Source organism: Prenolepis imparis, unplaced genomic scaffold (genome assembly GCF_030444845.1).
Source record: "Prenolepis imparis isolate NDT839.2.m4 unplaced genomic scaffold, iyPreImpa1.0 SCAF_2, whole genome shotgun sequence".
In the NCBI taxonomy this organism is placed as follows: domain Eukaryota; kingdom Metazoa; phylum Arthropoda; class Insecta; order Hymenoptera; family Formicidae; genus Prenolepis; species Prenolepis imparis.
This window is the reverse complement of record NW_028141160.1, coordinates 19407092-19429001: the sequence shown is the minus strand read 5'-3', so window position 1 is coordinate 19429001 and position 21910 is coordinate 19407092. Positions and strand designations below refer to the sequence as shown.

Sequence of the window (21910 nt, the reverse complement as noted above, 5' to 3'; positions counted from 1 at the left end):
TAGACCATTACCAACATGTGTTTACAGCATTCGGATATTGAAAAAAACAAGCTCCTTCTTCGTAATTTTTATTAATACGCTGTTATTTTCCTATTTGCGACAATGGATAATATTAATAAGTGCATAAAAACAAAACAATAATGTCGGCGAGTTAATAAAGAACGTGTTTCATATGACATCTCCAATGGAATATACTGATTCAATTCAATTCTGTGCACAGTTAAGAGAAAACAACTTACAGGTAACGATATTTATTATCAAAAATAGTCTTTTAATGTATAATAATTTTTAATAACTATATTTTTGAGATAATTTATTTCTGCATTAATAAAAGTTGTTAATGATTAATACGATTACTTTTTGAACAGAAAATAAGTTAATATAAAGTCAAGATTTTACCAATGCTAAATATTTTGTTGCACAAATTAAATGTGATACAATTAAATACAGTCGAACTTCGCTAATTTGAAATTGAAGGAAAGAAAACAATTTTTCGAATTGTATAGATTTTGAATTATAGAGTTTTTTAAATTACAGAGGTGTATAAAAAGTTCGAATTATAGAGATTTAGCTATTTCGTTTATTTAGTTACAATATAAAATTAATCTATAAAAATAATCGCAAATGTACTTTAAAAGTACATTAAATTTAAGGATATTTTTTACAATGTATATAATGTCAGATAAGTTCAAACAAACATTTTTAATATGCAAAACATTAACAGTTTGTTTCAAATTACAGAGGCTTTGTCTTTGAAAATTCGAATTACAGAGTCTTTGTTTATGAAAATTCAAATTACAGAAGCTTCGTTTTCGAAAATTCGAATTACAGAGGTCAAATGTCGCTCCAAAAACTTCGAGTTAATTTCATATTTTTTGTCGACTTATATATAGAGGTTTTCTCAAGGTAAACGAACATTGTTTCGATTTATAGAGGTTTTCGAATTAGCGAGGTTCGACTGTATAATTAAATATAATTAGAAACTTTTTAATAATTTATGACAATTAATTGCGCTTTACAACGAATTACAGCATAGGCAACCGATGATTTGAGGGAAGTCGTAAATTCTCTGTGAAGGTAAAAAATGTACGACAATAAGTTTATAAATATAGGCCCTCGCATTTATTTTGTCATATCATCATATTCAATTGACAACACATTTTTGAATAGCCCCGCATAAATTCTATAAGTAGAAACAATTATAAATTAGAAGAAATAAAAGAGTTTGTAAAATAAAAATATAGATATACATTTAATTTTAAATTGCAATATTTTAATTTATTAATGGCAAATTCTATTTAATAAAAAATATACTATTTATATTTTTCTTTTATTTAGTAAATCAAAATTATAAAATATAATTTATTAACAATTATTATTAGAATTAAAAATCATTATTGTTACAAATAGAAAAATAATAGAACATTTTTTTAGATTTATTTTCTATTTCAAATATTCAAATGTCGTGCTTTGTAATGTTGTTGTAGTTGCATTTATCTTGTAAAAATAAATATCTTTACGTACAAGTAAAATGTGAGCTTCTTACGATACATTTCTATTTATCGATAAAATTAACGTTTGCTGATATGTTCTAATCTACAATGAGTCAGTTATCTTAAAAGTTCAAAATGTTTAGTATAAAATTGATTATATAATATTTTTAATACATACATAGATCGATATTTATTTAGCAGCATCGCTATTTATATTGTATAAAATTAAAATTAATTAACGATCAAAAATTCATAATTATAATCTATATACATATATAAATGTAAGTAAAACTTTTTTTTATAACTTCATAAATATTATTAAAAATATAAAGTCAAATAAAAAGTCAAACATCGCGGTTCTGTTTAAAATTTTAAAAATTGATCTCTTTGTTTGCATTTAATTTTGTTTAATAATATAAAATTTTTTAATTTCTAATAATTTTGGATTTATCTTTACATATATTTAGCAAACTTCAATTTTTTAAATATTTACAAAAACATACACATTTAGTTACTTTTGTAAAAAATAACAATGAAAACCTTCTTTAATAACTAAAGTAAGAAATTTGCGATACAATTCAAAATTATGTCAATTCCATATAAACAAATAATGATTAATATTTCATTTAAAAACATTTTTAATATTTTATTAATTAATACAAACACAAACCATAATATTCCATTATTATGTTGAAAGATATGATCTTATACTGTTAATTCACTTCAGTAATAAATAGATGTTAGCTTGTTTATTACGGCTCGAATATCATGGCAAAGTCAGAGGAAATATATTTGCTTTAACAAAAAGGCATACACAGTACTTCCTAACAATCGGATAACTGCTAACGCCTTGCATAATATTTAATTTTAATGAATTAAGTGCGGAAGTTTCACGATAGTTCAGATATCGCATCTATTACTGGTGTCTTATCTGCTTCGTTGTAGCTTGTTATTATCCTTACATATAGATCCAATGCTAACCAAGCGTATGATTATAAGTGTCTAAGGGGATACTTTATTCATTAACAGGTTTCCATAACTACTAGCTTTGCACACGAAGTTACAGCGCGTCTCAAAATCGACGTATAATTACATTTAATTTTCTTAATAATAAACAAAAATTTAGAAGACACTTCTATATAAAATTTTGATTTATTTCAATAAGTTGATAATTAACGTGTAACTCAAATATATAATAATGATCATAAGATGTTATGAAACTTTAGTACAGTTATCGTTTATCGTGGATCCACCTATAACTTACCTTGTGGATAATCCTCGTTGCGCTCTACCTCTTTGCTTTTACAATGCACAAATGCAAAATGTTACAGCGAAGGGAATTTATTGGCATACGAGGGTGGAGGGTGCAAGGAAAATTTATCACGAATAGCCAATGAGTTCTCTGTGCTGATAACGTGTTTACAACATATGTACGACGACCATATTATGACATTGAAAATTACGCCAGTTAGAGCTATACGCTTCATGAAAATCAGCGTAGCATTGACATGCGCCTGGCCGCCGTCACCAAAAATAACAAAATCTAATATTATCTTTTTCAAAACTTGCTGGCATATGTGTTACTTCAGCAGTATCTTATTATTATTTCCGCTGTTAAGCTCAATTTATGAGTATCGTGATGATCCCGTGATTTTAGCAAAATCGGTTTGCCTCTCTTGTGCGGTCCTTCAAGTCACGATCAAAATGATGGTGTGTCGTGTACAGTATACTTCTTTTCAAGTATGTATATAAGATTTAATGAATCTTATCGAGATAAAATTTAATATATTTGCATGCTTGTGTGTAAAAAAAATTAATATATATAATAATTTTTACATGCAATTTTATATGCAAATTTATTTATAATAACATTGTAAAATGTACACAATAATATTGTATGCATAATGCACGAATAAGCTTGCAAATCTGACTGTATTTTCGGAAATACTTCTTTAATTTTTATGAGAAATTTGATGCAAATATTGTAAATAATTATGAACAAATATACGTACATAATTTTTTAACGTAGATAAAATTTAGTCCAGATAACATTAAAATAATATGGATTATTATTTAATAACATGCACTTTATAAATAATCTTGATCTTGAATTTATTACAAAGTTGAGTTTTTGTAATATATTATTTCTATTTTTGTAATTAATTTAATCTAAGCATGAATTAGATTTATATTTGGTTAAATTAGAATTAGTTTAAATTAAATTTAAAAAATAGAAAACATAATATTTGTAAAATATCATTTAATTTAAACATTTCTCTACGTTTTAAATATCAACAATAAAAAATTAATTGGTTAGTTCTATATTATAATTGTATGTTTAGTATATGTATATCATTAAATATATATGTTTTTATCTATCACGAATAAATTTATTAAATAGATCTATTCTTTCCTAACACATTTCCTTAGTACACAAATCTATAATAAATGGTCGATTAAATTCTTTTTCTTAATTCCGTCATAATTCAAAAGTATCACACATTCTATATTTCTGTGTATACTTACTTGACGAATTTGACTAACTTGTTCTAGCTTGTGTGTGTGATAAATTTTATTAACTGCTTTATGTACGTAAAATATTTATTTAAATTTGTACATTCTTTAAAGAAATCAGTATATATTTTAAGTTTTATTAAGAATGTATTTAATTATTCTGTATAAGTCTAGTGTATAAATCTAATGTATCCTTCAGTAAATAGAGATAGATTAATTGTTGTAAATATAAAAATTGATTTTTATAACAATATATAATACAAAATTTATATATTTAGTATTTATATTTATACATATATAGTACTATAGTTTATATATATTTATATATAGTACTATTTATAATGCTTATAATTTCAGATGCTTTATCATGACATGGAAACGTTTTGTAAGCAAGCGGATGATAAAACAAATATTACTTTGCAACGTTATGTTGATGATTACAAGTATGCATACGGTACTTATACATTATGGTGTTATCTGACCGCTATTGGCGTCATTTGCGGGCCATTAATTCTTCCGCAACAGTTTCCGACTGATGCAAAATATCCATTTTCCGTGGAACAGCAACCGGTAAAAAGTATTATCTATTTACATCAATCATTAGCCGGCTTACAAGCCTCGGCCGGAATGTGTATAGATTGCAGTATTGCGGTTCTTTTATTCTATTCTGCGGCAAGATTAGAATTATTGGCCCAAAAGATGCGCAATGTCGAAACTGAGTGCGAACTCGATGCATGCATCAAGTTGCACAATGAAATATTAAGGTGAGAATTGATTATTATTCATGAAACCTTGATTATTTATCAAGTTATAAATATGCATATACATTTTACAATACATAATATGCAATACTATTTATGTATATGATATATGTCATATTTTATTAAAAAATGTTTTTAAAAAAGACGTCTTACACAAATGGACATATGTAATAATATAATAACCATTATACAGCTCACGATAAAAGAAGATTAATGAAAGACAAACACCCATTCGAAATTTTTTTATTTAATGAAAAGGCATTTCTGATCAAATCTTTGAGTTTTAACAAATGTCAATCTCTAATTTAAGATTCTTTCTAAATATTTACAAGTAATTATTTTAACGCAAAAATCTGATAAATATGTAGACAAAAATATTGGAAATTAGTAATTAAAATGGAAATTTTATCCGACTCTTTCGCCTTCCGTAATGTTTATTAAATATTCTCACAATTAAATCGATTCCTGGAATGCTTAATTTGACTGCGCACTTTTACTGCAGCTTTCGTTTTTATTACTTTTTAGGAACGTAAATAATTATCGACCTAAGAACATTTTCTCTCTATACAAATTAATAAAATATATAATATAATCTGAGATAAAAAAATAAAAAAAGAGTAACTAGATTTTGTTCCAAATCAAGCTTTTAAATTATTACTAAAACACGTTTCTTTAGCATATGACTTCTATAATTTGTACATATATGTATACGGTAAAACTCCATTATTCTAAAATTGCCGGGATTAAACTCCCCTTACCTGAAATCTACCCTCACTTTCATTTTCCGTCTGTTCTTGTACATACCGTAAGAAAATGTCGTTACGTTTGTACTTTCTTTCTTACTTTCAACATAACCAGATGGTCACATGATAAATGTACAATAAAGGACAACGCAAAAAATGACGACTTCTGGTTTAAAAAATGATGACTAATACAAAACAATGACAAAAATTAACAACAAATAAAAATAACGAAAAACAGAATAAAAAAACATATTTTACTCGATGCTAAATGCTATTTTTTAATTAAATATAGGCATTTTTCAGATACACTAACAAAATAATTAACACTGTGTGGCCTTTGGTTTTAACTACAATAACAACAACAGCTATGGGTGTTATCTTTGGAAGTTTAAATATGGTCACTGTAAGCATCACGTGAGTTATTTAATCTAATGTAAAATTTCTTGATCTTGGATAATTATTTGTGACAAAAAGATATCAAATCTTCTGATTAAGCATAAAAACATATTTAATTATTAATATTATATTGAATTCCAACAAAGAAGAGATATGTGTGTGTGTGTGTGTGGCTTATTTTTAATAAATAGGACCAACCAATAATAGTCAAGATCCAATATTCCATCGTAGTGTTTAGCGCTAGCTTGGAACTCTTCATGTGCGCTTTTCCAGCTGATAATTTAATGCATATGGTAATATTCTTTCATCAGAATTTGAATCGATTAAAATTTATATTAAAAAAAACAGTGAGATAATTTGCTTCTCTTCATAGAGTAGCAGAATTTGCCTTGGAGCATATGAGTCGAAATGGTTTCAAGGAAGTGTGAGCATGCAAAAAAAAATCCATCAAATCATTTTCAGGTCACAGAAACCTGAAGTTATTCGAATTAATGGCATTCTTCCAGCTTTATCATTACGTTATTACGCAGGGGTGAAGATCATACATTACATGTTTTTATATATGTTTTATATGATTTTATTGAAGTTTTAATGTCTTCTTAAATCAATCTCTCTAACGCTTTATTAATCTGGTACCAACTATTTTAAGCATTTTGTATATGTATAGATACATTTGACAATTCTATTAATTATAGTTTTATTATATAAGAGGAAAAATTATGTAATTATAAACTATAGAAAATAATAAAAAAATTTATGTTGCAGTTTTTGTATACATCCTGTTCATATTTTACTGCAGTACGTATAATGGTCAACGAAAATGTGGATTAAACCGACGAAAAATGTTTAAATTCAAAACATGTGGTAAAGTATATTTATTTGGCTAGCACTTTTGTATTTTATAAATATTAAATACACACACATTATTCTTGTTTAAATATGTAAATGTAACATTGAAAACTATATAGCAAAATAAATAATTCTATTTTATTCTTCACGAACATTATGTATATTATGTAATTATAATTGATATTACTTTTTTTATATTTCACTAGAACAACACAAGCGCGCGCTACGCGCGCGCCATTCTGCAGTTTTATATTAAAAAGAATATTCCTAAAAAAATAATATTTTTTGACAGAATCAGACAGAATGATAACTGTCAGAAAATATTAATCAAGTTTAAAGTACCATAACATATTATTTAAAACATATTATTATTTTAATTTTTATAACATATTATTATTAAAAAATTTAATTAGCAAATTGACGCTTTAATCAGCTGATTTCTGTAAAAAAAATATTACTAAAGCGTTAATTTGCTAATTAAATTTCAAAGTAATAATATGTTATGAAAATTAAAATAGTAATATGTTTGTAAATAATATGTTATAATACTTTATTCAACACGTTGCACGTCTCGCGCGAGACTGCCCGCAAGATTCTGAGCAGCCGTGTCGCCAAGCGCATCCCACATGTCCGTCACGCTGCGCGTTCCGCGCGAGACTGATCACTGATCACTGATCGTCAGTCTCGCAATCGAAAAATCAGTCTCGCGCGAGACGCGCAGCGTAGTGGATGTGTGGGGTGTGCTTGGCGATACCGCTGCTCAGTCTTGCGGTCAGTCTCGCGCGAGATGTGCAGCGTGGTGGATAAAGTATTATAACATATTATTTACAACATATTACTATTTTAATTTTTATAACATATTATTACTTTGAAATTTAATTAGCAAATTAACGCTTTAGTAATATTTTTTGACAGAAATCAGCTGATTAAAGCGTCAATTTGCTAATTAAATTTTTAAATAATAATATGTTATAAAAATTAAAATAATAATATGTTTTAAATAATATGTTATGGTACTTTAAACTCGATTAATATTTTCTGACAGTTATCAGCTGATTCTGTCAAAAAATATTATTTTTTTAGAAATATTCTATTTAGAAATATTATTCTAATATCATTTTATCGATAAAGGAAGATCCAGAATATGGGCCTATGTCGCTGGGGACCCTATGCGGCGCATTTTTATATTATGTTTATTAAATAATAGAATGTGTACGCTGGCGTCTGCATGGTACCAAAATATTCTGCAAACAATGTACTATCGAAATATATGTATAAGCGATGAATTTTTGGCTTGTCTTAAAATATTAAAAATCGACACTATCTCCCCGCGGATAATATAGGGCGCATTTTTATATTACGTATATTACTATATTTAGAGAAGCCAAAAAGTCATCATTGTTTGTATATTTCGATAGTATATATTGTAAAAAGATTATTTTTATATCAAACAGATACGAGCCTACAAATTCTTTTATTTAATATACATAATTTATGTATGCGCAGTATAAGGCCCGCGGCAACAAAGTATCGATTTTTAATATTTTAAGGCAAACCAAAAATTCATCACTTATATATTTCGATAGTACATTGTTTGCAGAAAATTTTTGTATCGAGCATTTTACTTTGCGCAGAAAATCTCTATGTGAAACCTTTTTCTTATCTATCTATTCATCAGATCATGATATGTGTAATATCTCCTAATAAAATTATAGCTAAAAAGGAAAAAATTTGTTGACATCTCCGAAATTTGACCAAAATCGCAAATATTTCTTTCGATCGTTTTTTACAGATTATTTATTGAGCTAACAAATGTACAAATACTCTACACAAATACGTAAGTGAATTTTTCACGAATAAATAATTACTACGATGTGTCTGAACCACTACATACATTACTACTTATCATTTGGAAACAAGTGAAACATTATTTATTTATTTCAAAAATTACTGACCTTGAAATCGCGAAGAATTGTATTTTTTAGAGCAATCTTATAGGGTGTGATCGCTTGTGTAGCATCCATAATTAAGCTACCAAACTGGTGAAAGAGAAATCATCTCTTTAGAGTAACACTGCAGTTATCCGTAGCGATTTCTCTGTAACAGTCAACATTGCATCAATTGAGCGAAATTCCAACATCGCCTTCGAAATTGCATACTGTACTATTGTGTTAAAAGTGGCATAAAGTGTAAGATCTGAAGATAAAGAATAATTGCCCGAGAAGCAAAAGATGCCCGATTCGCTTCCCTATTCAGTTATTTCCCTATTCACATCTCACATATTCTAATACGCAAATATCGTTTTCTAGCGAATATATGTTAAACTGAAAAATATGTAAATGTCTAACTCATTGTCAGAGAGTACAAGCTACATATATCACTGTTTATTACTTGTTTCACTTATTTGTAGAATTTTTCCTCTTCTCAGAATAGCAACATACGGGTATATTGTATAAAAGGAAACACAATTCTTTGAAATATCATCATTCAGTGTAACGAACCTTACTTCCTACATCTGTCTGTTTCACATGAAGTATGTGTGCGTCAAATTATAAAATATGTAAGGGATAATATTGTAAGGTGTTGTGCTGTACACGCTCAGTTATAAGCGGAAACGCCTTCGCCTTGTGGCGCTTATAAGCAGGAACGCCTTAATACAGTACCTACAATAAGAGCCAAGAAAAACATGTAAGAAAAGTGTTAAATAATTTACAATAATTTATGGTTTTGTTTCCCCGAGGATATGCGAATACATAGTACTCTCGAGATATCATACCAGAATCTTACTTTATTTATTATTCTTTTATTTTATTGACCATTACTGCAAAAAAGTTTCTATTTATTGAATCTAAACACGCAACACCATCTCTTATCGCATAATAATTTTATCGATATATATCCCAAAGTATGTGAAACGGAAATGTGCAAGAACACATGATACACCTATATATATCGATTTTCCTTTGGCTATATATTTGTTTATCGCAATATTCTTTGCAAATCCTTCGACTATCCATTACACATAACGGTCTTTGTGCAGAAATTTCTATTCTAAATAATTATTAATTTTTACGATCTTACATAAGATACGAAGTACATTGTAGTTATGCGAGGAAAATTGATGCTAAAAAAGATTATTTTTATTGTAAAGCTAAGTTTGTTTCCAGTATTATGTTGGCCGCTGTCAAAAGACGCGACAAGATTGAAAATGCTCTGCGTGCAATTATATCATTATTTTGGAATTATTCTGGGAATAAGTACACAAGTATCATTGATATATACTATCTTAAACCGTTTTGAAGATTTTATACTTTTAGTAGTGTTAATACTTTTTCTAAGCAGCACTATTCACAGCATTGGAAATTGTATCTTTCACAGAATTTATAGACAACGTATACAAGTAATTACTATGTGCATTTCATTAAAAAAAATCTCAGATGTAAATTAATGAAAGAATCACGTTTTATTAATATACACTATTTTATCAATAATGTGTGTATCACTATTTGCAGTATGTCACGTTCGAAATGATACATTTTTCTGAATCGATCCAACCACACGAAGATGTGATTATTCAACGATATATTGACAAATGTATCGTACTTTACGGTGGGTCTCTATTAATATTATATGTCAGTACGCTAATAGCCATCATTGCAGTACCGGTTGTAATGAATCAACCGTTTCCAATGCCAATTGATTATCCATTCAATGTGTATGATCAGCCCCTAAGAACTATTATCTATATATATCACTCTGTAATCGGAATATATATAGCAGCGCAATTAAGTACCAATTTTTTAATGGGTCTTTTACTTTGGGTCGTATCTGCAAGATTGGAAATGTTAGCCAATGAGTTGCGGAAAACTACAGATATTTACCATTTAGCCAAATGTATTAGAAAGCATCAGTACTTACTCAAGTAATAATTGTTCACTTTATATTTATGCAATTGTGAACATTAATGATTCCTGGTACACTTACACTTAGCAATCACATTTTTCTGTAATATTTAAAAATCATATGTTATTGCTTAAGCAACTAACAATATAATTTAATATTACACTATTTTATGAAAGAGTGAGAAAATATCGCAAATCATAAATTTTGTGTGAATGCGAGAATATCAAAAATTATAATTTAATTTTAATTTTAATTTAATCAAAAATTATATTATTGCATAAATTTTGTCATTAGAAAAATATTCAATTAATGTGAATTTGTATAAATGCTTAATAAATCTTTATTTAGGCATGCAACTGAAGTTGCTCTTGCTGCTCGGCCATTCGCATTTACAACTATATGTTGTAGTACAGTTTGCACAATAATAATCTGTCTTTTATTTCTTACTGTAAGTACATATTGTGTCAAAGAAATTATTCTTTAATAAATTTTCTTCTACAAGTTATTGTCTCATAAACTTTTGCACAAAATTATTTGCATACAATTATATATAACAATATTATACTTAAAAATTGAAAATATTGTATATGTATGGTGACATGTGTACTATATGCAATATAAAAATGATTTGACTTTAACGAATTGACAATTATTTTTATTTTTGTACAAAAAAGTATAATATAATAGTTTTTAGTTATCTAATTATCTATTGTGTGTGTGTGTGTATTATCAGCATAAAATATATAATAGAAAGATAAAATATTTTTATTTATATAAAAACATTTAATCACTTACGATATATTATAAAATTAAACTATATACCATATAAATATTATATATATATATATATATATATATATATATGTGTGTGTATATATACATATATATATTATTAGTATCAACAATTTAAAAGCAATTAGAGCAATTTTTTATTTTAAAATTTTTATTTTTTTTATAAGCTCTATTGTCATTTCATGTCGTTAACATCTAAAAAACCGTATATTATTTGACTATAAATAGATATAATCTTTATTTATATATAAGGAATTACTCAATTAATAATCAGTCAAAAACATAAATGAAGATATATCAAATTTTACTTACTTTACCAAATTTGTTTAACAGACTGAATCTATGACAATGATATACCAATATATCGGTTTAATTATAAGCTCTTTGTCAGAAGTATTTATGTATGCATGGCCAGCAGAAAATATAATTTACAGAGTAAGTTATATATACTTATCACTATAAATTATTATAAATTATTATTCATATTTGTTATTTTTTCAGTGCCAAGACATCGCACAAACAGCGTTTGATATGCCCTGGTACGATCAATCAATTAAAATACGTAAATGTCTACAAATTATTATACGAAGAAGTCAAAAACCAATAACGGTTGCAATACCTTGTGTTATGCCCGCATTATCTCTTAGCTACTTTACATCGGTGAGAAAGATTTTAAATTGATTGAATTGATTAACTATAGCTATCATATACATATATCGATCGTGCGCCTCTTCTATAGCTATTGTCATATACGATTTAATATTTACTGATATTTTATTTTATTAACAGATTTTAATGATATGTGATTAACATAAACTATAATTATAAAGATATAAAAATACATGCAAATATTATATTATTAACAATCTTTTCTTGGCATAAAATCTTAGTTATATATATGTCCTTATATGTTCCAGTACTTTTCGACCATAATCTCTTATTTCACGACGCTTCGAGTATTTCTAAACGATGAAAAATAAAAATAAATATTGCAGAAATCAAAATAATTATTGTAGTAAATTGATGTTTACACGAAGAAAAATTTATATTATGTCACATTAATTATATAAATATAGTTTCTCTATACCAAGCAAATTATATTGTTTGATTTCAAAATTATTATAGTCTTGTTATTTTTATAGATTTAAATATTATTTGTGAAATGTATAGTTATACATCTTATCCATCTATTAATAATGCGTATTTTTAGATTTTATTGCAAAGAAAACAACTTTTTTACATATACAAAGTTAATATATAATAATATATCTGTAACATACAATAAGTAAATACTGCATTGATCAAGTCACTATAGATGTGATTATTCAACTATTTGACAAGTATATTACAAATATATTCTACAGCACATATTTAATAATTGTCTACTTTTTTGATCATAATAAATCAACAGTTTCTTACCTCAGGCAAATATATCCGTTTATTGTGCTATCAAAAAACTATTCTACGTGCTTCAATGTGTAGTCGTAAGTAATGTAACTGCATTCCATGAAACAAGTCAATGCTTACAAAGTAATAAAAAACCTTATACATGTCTTAAATTATTACGGCTCATACTATTTAAATGAAAGTGTACTTGATCATGAAAGTAATGATAAACAGCAGAAATATGTTAATATACGAGTCTTTTAGTTATTTGCGCGTCACAGTAAAAATTATAACATACACTAATTTTAATTGAAAATATAACTTGTAAACTCAAAGGATTGGATTTAAAAATGATAGATCCTATCTTCCCAAATTTGATTGCAACACTAAATATATAAGTCTTTCATCACATAAGAGTCGACACAAAATTTTTTTTGTGAAAAACAAAAAATTAGAAGTATAAATGAAGAACCAGCGACGTATATATTTACGATAAAAATTATTGAATAACCTCAAATTTCTGTCACTATAAAAGATGTTTTCCTGTTATAAAATTTTACGATAACAAAATGAAACTCCGTAACAATTCATATCATAAGTTATAAGTTTCAAAAATTTTATAAATTTTTATATATTTTATAATTTTGAAATAAGTATCTTGATAAAAAATATTGTGACTTAGATTAGTGCAGTTTATATCTTGCAAGCTATGTATTTCAATTTTAAAAAAAATTGATAATTTTAGAAAATAAGAGATTTCTTGTATACTCACACACATTTATCTTCCATATTAATCAATTTTGCTTTTCAATATCTGTCAACGATATTTTTCTGTTTCTGTGTATTATACTTTATTTTTTCACAAAAAATGCTATTTTCACGATGTTATTGCACAAAGTATTCACAATTCTGTATTTATAAAATCTCAACTACTAAGGAGATATATTAGAAAGAATATGTGAACGCCTTCACGTGTTTTCACGAAGTGAAGATGTATCTACAATATGAAAAATATTCTCCCATTATGAATAATTTTCGTTCTTTAGCTTTTTAAATAAAATTGAAATTATAGATATTTGCAAATAGTTCATGATTATCGTGTAAAGAAATTCATCACAACTGTGTAGGAATCTTTTCATATCTTTTTATATTATTATGTAGCATTGCTTTTGCATTATTCTTCCTTGAAATCTCCGTTATAAATTTAATACTCGCACAGCATCTATAAAACACAGATATTTGCAAGCAGTGGTATCAACGCAGAGTACTAAACTTATTACAATTGTGTAGGAATCTTTTCATATTTTTTTTATATTATATTATATAGCATTACTTTTGCATTATTCTTCCTTGAAATCTCCGTTATAAATTTAATACTCACAGCATCTATAAAACACAGTCACGAAAGTACATGTTACAATGTACATGTTATATGCAAAATATATTTTTTTCTAGTATTGCGCATATAAATTATATAGAACTTTACATAAAACTATACTATTATACATTAAATATGCATGCGTAGTATAAACCGACAAAAGTTTGTAGCTTTGTTAGAGACGGCATAACGAAAGTAACGATCGAGACGAAAGAACGAATAGATCCCTATCGGTTATTATATAAGCTTCGACGTAATTATGGCCAAATTTACACCGGAAAAGGCAATCAGATACATGAAAATATTAACCGCTATAAACTGTACAATTCCACTGAAGAATCCTACGAGATTTCAACTGATACGTTTTAAAGTTCAACGTTCCTTTATGTGGGTGCATGTAGTGCTTACAATAGTGTCTATGATACATTCTATATTTTCCAATGCTCACATCTTCAGTTTACCAAGGCTAATAAAGATATGTTCTTTAGCCACAGCCTTTCTGCAAATTCCTTGGCAAATATTTTGTTTCACGCAACAATCTGAACGATTGCAAGTAAAAAATATTAAAGTATAACTAATTAATTTTAGATAAGCATTTTTCCCTATTTTTAATAACTTTGTATTAACATATTTGTATTAACAAATAGATTAAATATTGTATTTAAATATAAATTGTATTGTATTTAATACATTTAAAAACATATTAACCACAAAGCTTTAAATGCTATTTTATAAATAATCTTTTTATCATATAATAGCACTCCATGTTGATAATATTGGAATAAAAATATATATTTTTATAGACATTATTATTATATTGTTACCTGTTTGAAGTGCAGCATGCATATAATTTAAACTTCGAATTTATTTGTTACGTTATTTATATCGTATAATTACTATACATTCTATGTATTTTCAACGAAATGTCGAATGGAATTTCAGCTTTTGATATTGGAAATGGAGCATCATTTCAATCGCGCAGAAGGACAAGAAAGAGAACTTTACCAGCAGTACGTCGACAAAAATAGACAATTATATATGACCAGTACCGGAACGCTTTTCTTCTCTACAGTAACATTCTGGCTTGGACCGTTCTTAGATCCCGAGCAACAGCCTTTACCTTTCGACGCATCGTATCCTTTCGACGCATACCACCAACCAATGTGGACTATTATATATCTGAGTCAATGTACCGTTATTTATCAGTGCGCGTCAAGTGTTTGTCACAATTGTCTTTTCGGTCTTCTTGTATGGTTTACCATTGCGCGTTTCGAAATATTGTCAGATAACTTTCGAAACGCCAACAACATTCATGATATCATCACATGTATATGGGAACACTTAAAACTGATGAGGTAATAAAACAATGTTTTCCATCTGTTCTATTTTAACTTTCTTGATCTTTTATTTTACATTATTTTTCTTATGAAGTAACGCAATAATGTCTTGACATCAAATACAAAAGGCTTCAATAATGCCTTCTCTTTCGGATTCAGCATTCAGCATTCTTGTGTCAGACGCATTTAGATATTCACACGTCAAGAATCATGCTGGTGCTGAGAAGAATTGACAATTTGATAACAATTTGATTAATTTATCAATTGTCTGACATTAAATTAAATATATAATTGAATATAAAAATATAATATAATTTTCTTCATCTTTTCTATTCAATGATAACATTGTCAATTTTTCTCAAAACAAATTAATCTTATAAGCATTTATCTGACGCAAACGATAACGATAAAATCCCCGTATCAAGTCAGCGATTGTGTACAAAAAAGTGAAAAAAATGTATTTGCAATAACATTAATAAATACATTTAACAAATCAGTCAATCGATACATACATATACACACACTCTCACATATAAACATACGGACAAACATTTTTAAAAAATGTAAATTTTTAACGTTTTGGAATATTCTGAACACATGAACACACATTGGCATAGAAAACTGAAAAAAATTTTTCACGGAACAAAGCTTTCTCTACGAGGAAAGAAAATATTCAGCCTAATCTATTCTATTTTTTAAGACAATCAGATCTATAATACATTTTTTTATATTAGGTGTGAATCAACTGAAAAACTTAAATATTTTTTTATCTCGTAATTTATTGAACACAAAAGATATACACGTACGTTTTTTATTTTTCTACGCAACACTTCTATTGCACGTCATGTAAGTATATATACCTTTTGTATTCAATCAATTATGAGATAAAAAATATTTAAGATTTTCAGTTGACTCACCTAATAGATTTCAAAAGGAAATATAAGTTTGTCATTCACCAGTTGATGTGCAACAGCGGAGTTTTATTCGAGCCATTATATAAAATTATCCTTTTTTTCTAATTCCTATTTAAATCATTTAAACAAAACCGGATAATGAATAGACGTGCGTACATGATTAATAACAAGTAATATACAGAGTGTCTCAAACGTACCGGATCACCTGTTAATGGCAGATTTTTGGAATCATTTGGAGATTATTCCTCAGCGAAAATATTGAGGGAGGTTATCATTTTTTGCATGTTCCTAATTTTTGCCATCTTTGTTAAGCCTTAAATAAAAATTCTATTAAAGTAAACTCTATCTGAAATTAACTAAAAAATGTGGTTTTGTTAATATTTTATTTCCACAAAGCTTAGTTTGCAAAAAACCCTTTATTTTAATCGCTTATATAGCTCGAAAATTATTGGTGCCTCGACAATTATTACTGAGGAAAAATCGTCTCCAAATGATCCCAGTACGGGGATTCTGTAACTCTTAACGACGATATCGCTATCGTTAACGTGTCGTTGCGCATATATTTTAACATGTCAAAATATATGCGCAACGACACGTTAACGATAGCGACATCGTCGTTATGAGTTACAGAATCCCCGTACAGGAATCTGCCATTAACGAGTGATCCGGTAAATCTGGAATACCCTGTAAATTATAAATTACTTATTCCAAAGTTGCTCCGCTGATGCCGAATGCTTCCTAGGCCTTCTCCTTTCAGATTGTTAGGATTCGTTCCGATATGTCACACACATATAATATCCACACGTTGCACTCGCGAAAATTATTGTGAATTACAGTCGCGCGTCAATGTAAGTATATTGAAAACAGATATAAAAATAGCACTTTCCAAATATTAATCACACAAAGCAAATTATTTTGCGAAGAGATAATGAGGATAACGCGTCAATTACCAACCGATTCAAAATTCAAAATTGTACTGTCAAATAATTAAAAAATTCAAAATTCGAAACTAGTAATCGCGTAATATTCTACACAAATAATGTTAATAATTAAGTAAGACGCGATGGATTGTATAAAGATATATAGTCGTATCACAATATTATCACAATATCGAATGATTCAAGTAACGAAGACAAAATAATATAATGTTAATTAACAATTCAAATTTAAAATTTGAAGTTTAGTAATAGAATTTTTCAATACATTTATTTCGTATTGCGTTAAATATTTTGTGGAGGTCATTATATTGATGTTTACTTTCTCCGCGGCTTATGACGCACTTTTATTTACGCCTTGTTATCATTCATAAAGCGAAAATCAAGTAATAATCAAGTAATAATGAATTGCTTTACGCGTATTAAAGCTCTACATAGAGCGTTTTTCGCAAAACACAATTTATCAACTCACACAATGCGTTCGCAGAATAAGTTGCAGTTTGTTTAATTTATTTTCGTGCGTTTGCAAATTATAAATGGCGACCTATATAGACATTTACATTTCAAAACGCGATTGACAAATATTATGTGATATCAAGTACGATTAGTCGTAACTTATTTAATTAATTATTTTCCTATTTTTATTACCTATTATTATTATAGTATTATATTGCATTTTTAAATGGGATTGTAGTAGTTCTATTGAGGAAAAAAGTGCATTGAAGTATTGTATAAGCAATTAATAAAGCTCTTAATAATGGTAACAATAAGCAACAAATTATTTTAGGTATACTCAAGATGTCATAATATCCATGAGTACAGCAATATTAATAGTAATGATCGTTTGTACGTTGTCGATTATAGTTGGTGGTTTAATAATTATCGGGGTAAGTAATTGTTTATTATTATATCTATTTTGCAATGTAATAATAAGGCGATACTCTCTACACACATAATTATTGTTTCTTTTTTTTTTTAATCTGAAAAAAGACGAAGATATGCTACCTGTCGCGTAAAATTTACTAAGTTAGAACAATCGGTTTTAAATATAATTCGTAATTATATAATATACATGGTCTGTCACAAAAGTAATGATAAATTACTAAATATGTAGCGCATAATGTGGTAACATTAAAAAATCCTAATTACACGGAATGTATATTACAATCTATTCTCTAAAAGCACACTAAGTTTCGATTCGTTCGATTGCGTTCATGTGTCATTATAATATTTTTCATAAGTGTGTATTATAGATCTCGTCGACCGTTTTCATTATGGGGCGATAAAATATTGAACAAAAATATGCGATTAAGTTTTGCGTTAAATTATAAGAGAATGCCACGGATTGTTATAAAAAATTTAAAAAAGCATTTGGTGGTCATACTTTATCACATGCTTAGGATTTTATCAACGCGTGATTCATCTTCAATCGTTTCGCAGTTTTCTGAAAATATTTGTTGTCACCGAAAAATCTGAGCACATAATATAAAACATGATCATCGAATGCTTCTTTTAACTTTTATTTTTTGTTCAATATTTTGTCGCTCCAATGATCACAAATACGGTGACGAGGTGTATTAATATACATAATAAGTCAACAATGTAGGCGCGTGGCTCCATATAGCCTCCTTCTGAATTTGTAATTTATTAATATACATACTTACAATTAGAAAAAATTATAATAACATATGAACGCAACCAAACGAATCGAAGCTTGGTATGCTTTTAGAGGAAGAATTATAGTATAATACACACACACACACACACACACACATATACATATATATGTTACTATATTCATTTATATATATAACTTATTTATCATATTACTCGTTACTATTAATATAACTAATTTATAACTTATATATTACGTATTATTGTATAGGAAGCCGAATTAACAGACAAAACACAATTCGTTTTCTTGTGTATAGCTGGACTTTTTGAAGTTTATATGTATGTTTTGCCAGCCGATAACTTGATAAGCGCGGTAAATTGCATCAAAAAGCATATCTACATAGCAAGTTCAAAAGAATAATAGAATTAAATTTAAATTCGGATACATTTATGTGTATATATTTATATGTGTATAATACTTAAATAAAACAATATGTATAATAATTAAATGAAACAAAATGTTTTAAAGTATTCTTTATGATTAATTATATCATAAAAAGATATATTGTTTTTATTTAAATATTACATTATATATTTTTCATATAAGTAATACTTCTTTCTATCATAATTCGGTATATAGTTTTAACTTTAATGATTAATGTTGCTCATCTTATTCTAAATTTGCATATTATTTACTAGACTACAAATGTTGCAAATGCAGTATATGATTCGGAGTGGTACAACCAAGAACGAGCTTTTAAAAGTAATGTATTGTACGTCTTGTTTAGAAGCCAAACACCGTTATGCATTCAAGTTTCTTCTATGATACCAGCTTTATCATTAAATTACTATTCATCGGTAACATCTCAACAACCAAAATACTTTTTATACACAATTATTATGGAGATTTTGAGAACTTTCGATATAATAATTAATATCTTCGATATTCATATTAAACAACTTTATAAGAAACTAAAAAATATATATTCTACTCAGATACGTCTACACGTTTTCCTAAAACTATTTTGGAAATATATAAATATTATTTTATATAAAAATATATAAATATAATTTTAAAAATTTTTGTCAAAAATTTTATTATTATTATTCATGCATCTTTTATATTAAAGCGAAAAACACTAATATTCTTATTTTATATATTTCAGTATGTATCATCAGCTTTCTCTTATTTAATGTCATTGCGAGTATTATTCCTGGGGGACTAATGAAACTAAAAATTAAAATGATTAGATTTATATGGATTGCTCCAAATGTTACAGAGAAATCACTATATTTTTCGGTAGAAAATATTTTAGCGTGTTATTAGCAAAAAAGCAAAAATATATTTACATCTATGTTAGTAAATGCTAATTTTAGAAATATGTGTCTCAGAAATAAAAAAGCTTCATACATATTAATTGCATTATTTTTTTATCCTTTTCAAATTTAAAGGCATAAGGCAGATTTAATATTCCCATTTATATAAGTATAATACATATAGGAAGAATATAAGATAATTTATTATTAATTTAAGTAAAAAATATAAAAATAAATATAAATCTAATTTTCAATAACTATCGAGATACATAATATATACTTCAACACATTTGGTAAAGCAAATAATTACTAATAACAAATTTTACACAACTATTTATTAATTATTGAATTGAATGTATATAAAATACGATAAAATTATCTAGTTCTGTAATTTTTTGAAACATATTGCAGAACGTTAATCTACTCAAACATCAAAAACAAATATTATATTTATATATTCTTATATCAAGAAATCACGTGCCAATAATGCATACATCTGCCGACAAAATATTATACAAATAAGTGTTAAAATTATTGGCCTTATTGACTAGAAAATAGATATTTTGCTTCCCTACTGGTCTTCAGTTTTCCCATCGTAAGTTATAATATTTAATATAATATTTTTCTCTTGTCAGTAAAAGGCCCGTGCTAGATTTACTCGCACTAATTTATAAGCTAATAGCTCATTCATAAGTTTATAATTCGTTTAATCGTTGCCTCACGGTGTCTGATCTAGTCTCCTCTTTTGATATCATCGATGGAATGAAATGTGGTGAACTCTCATCCGTGGTTTAAGCAGCGGTGATCTTTGTCAACAAACTGGCTTATCATTGTCTTGATGGACGACACAATTCACACGTTCGACGAGATTACAGTGCGCGTAAGCGGGTGCGGTCTTGTGCTGAACGTTAAACTCTTCCAGTCTTACAGTGAACTTGAACTGCGTGTCATTGTCTAATAAGACGGAATCTGATCGGCCGTATTGCAGTATTACGCTCGCTTCGTGATTACCTTGGTGATGATTTTGACAATAGACAATTGACGTAGCGGCTACGAGCTCGACTTCGAAAAACGACATGATGAATAATCACGTATGTCCTTGTCATAACGATCCTACCTGTCATAAAATTTTTGATAATAAAAAGAAATTCGGTAACAATTCATATCAAGTTTTGTACATTTTATAATTTTGAAATAAGAATCTCGATAATATTGTAACGTAAATTAATTTAACTTATATGTTGCAAATTATGTATTTTAATTTATAAAAAATTGATAATTTTAGAAAATAAAAGATTTCCTGTATACTCACACATTTATCCTTTGTATTAATCAATTGTTGTTCAATACCTGTCAACAATACTTGTCTGTTTCTTTATATTATTTTTACACGAAAAAAATGTAATTTTCACGCTGTAACTGCACAAAATAAACACAATTCTGCATTTATAAAACCTCAACTATTAAAGTACATACTAAAAAAATTTTGTGAACGTCTTCGAGTGTCTTCACGAAGTGACGATGTATCTACAATATAAAAAATATTAGTTGTAGTACTCTGCGTTGATACCACTGCTT

The 21910-nt window shown here is 27.3% G+C and overlaps 1 protein-coding gene across 1 annotated transcript in view; it reads left to right on the top strand.

The window, feature by feature from the left end:
* The first annotated feature begins 2939 nt into the window (after positions 1-2939).
* Positions 2940-21910, top strand: part of LOC145932937 (uncharacterized) — a 23938-nt gene continuing 4967 nt past the window's right edge. Inside the window, exons 1-18 of the mRNA XM_083032164.1 lie at positions 2940-3233; positions 4365-4771; positions 5815-5914; positions 6099-6200; positions 6281-6439; positions 6673-6729; positions 9851-10156; positions 10269-10678; positions 11008-11107; positions 11785-11886; positions 11953-12111; positions 12369-12428; positions 14553-14768; positions 15158-15570; positions 18189-18288; positions 19287-19388; positions 19715-19873; positions 20182-20236. Of these exons, the coding sequence (XP_082888290.1) occupies positions 2940-3233; positions 4365-4771; positions 5815-5914; positions 6099-6200; positions 6281-6439; positions 6673-6729; positions 9851-10156; positions 10269-10678; positions 11008-11107; positions 11785-11886; positions 11953-12111; positions 12369-12428; positions 14553-14768; positions 15158-15570; positions 18189-18288; positions 19287-19388; positions 19715-19873; positions 20182-20236 (3301 nt within the window). The remainder of the gene's footprint in view (positions 3234-4364; positions 4772-5814; positions 5915-6098; positions 6201-6280; positions 6440-6672; positions 6730-9850; positions 10157-10268; positions 10679-11007; positions 11108-11784; positions 11887-11952; positions 12112-12368; positions 12429-14552; positions 14769-15157; positions 15571-18188; positions 18289-19286; positions 19389-19714; positions 19874-20181; positions 20237-21910) is intronic.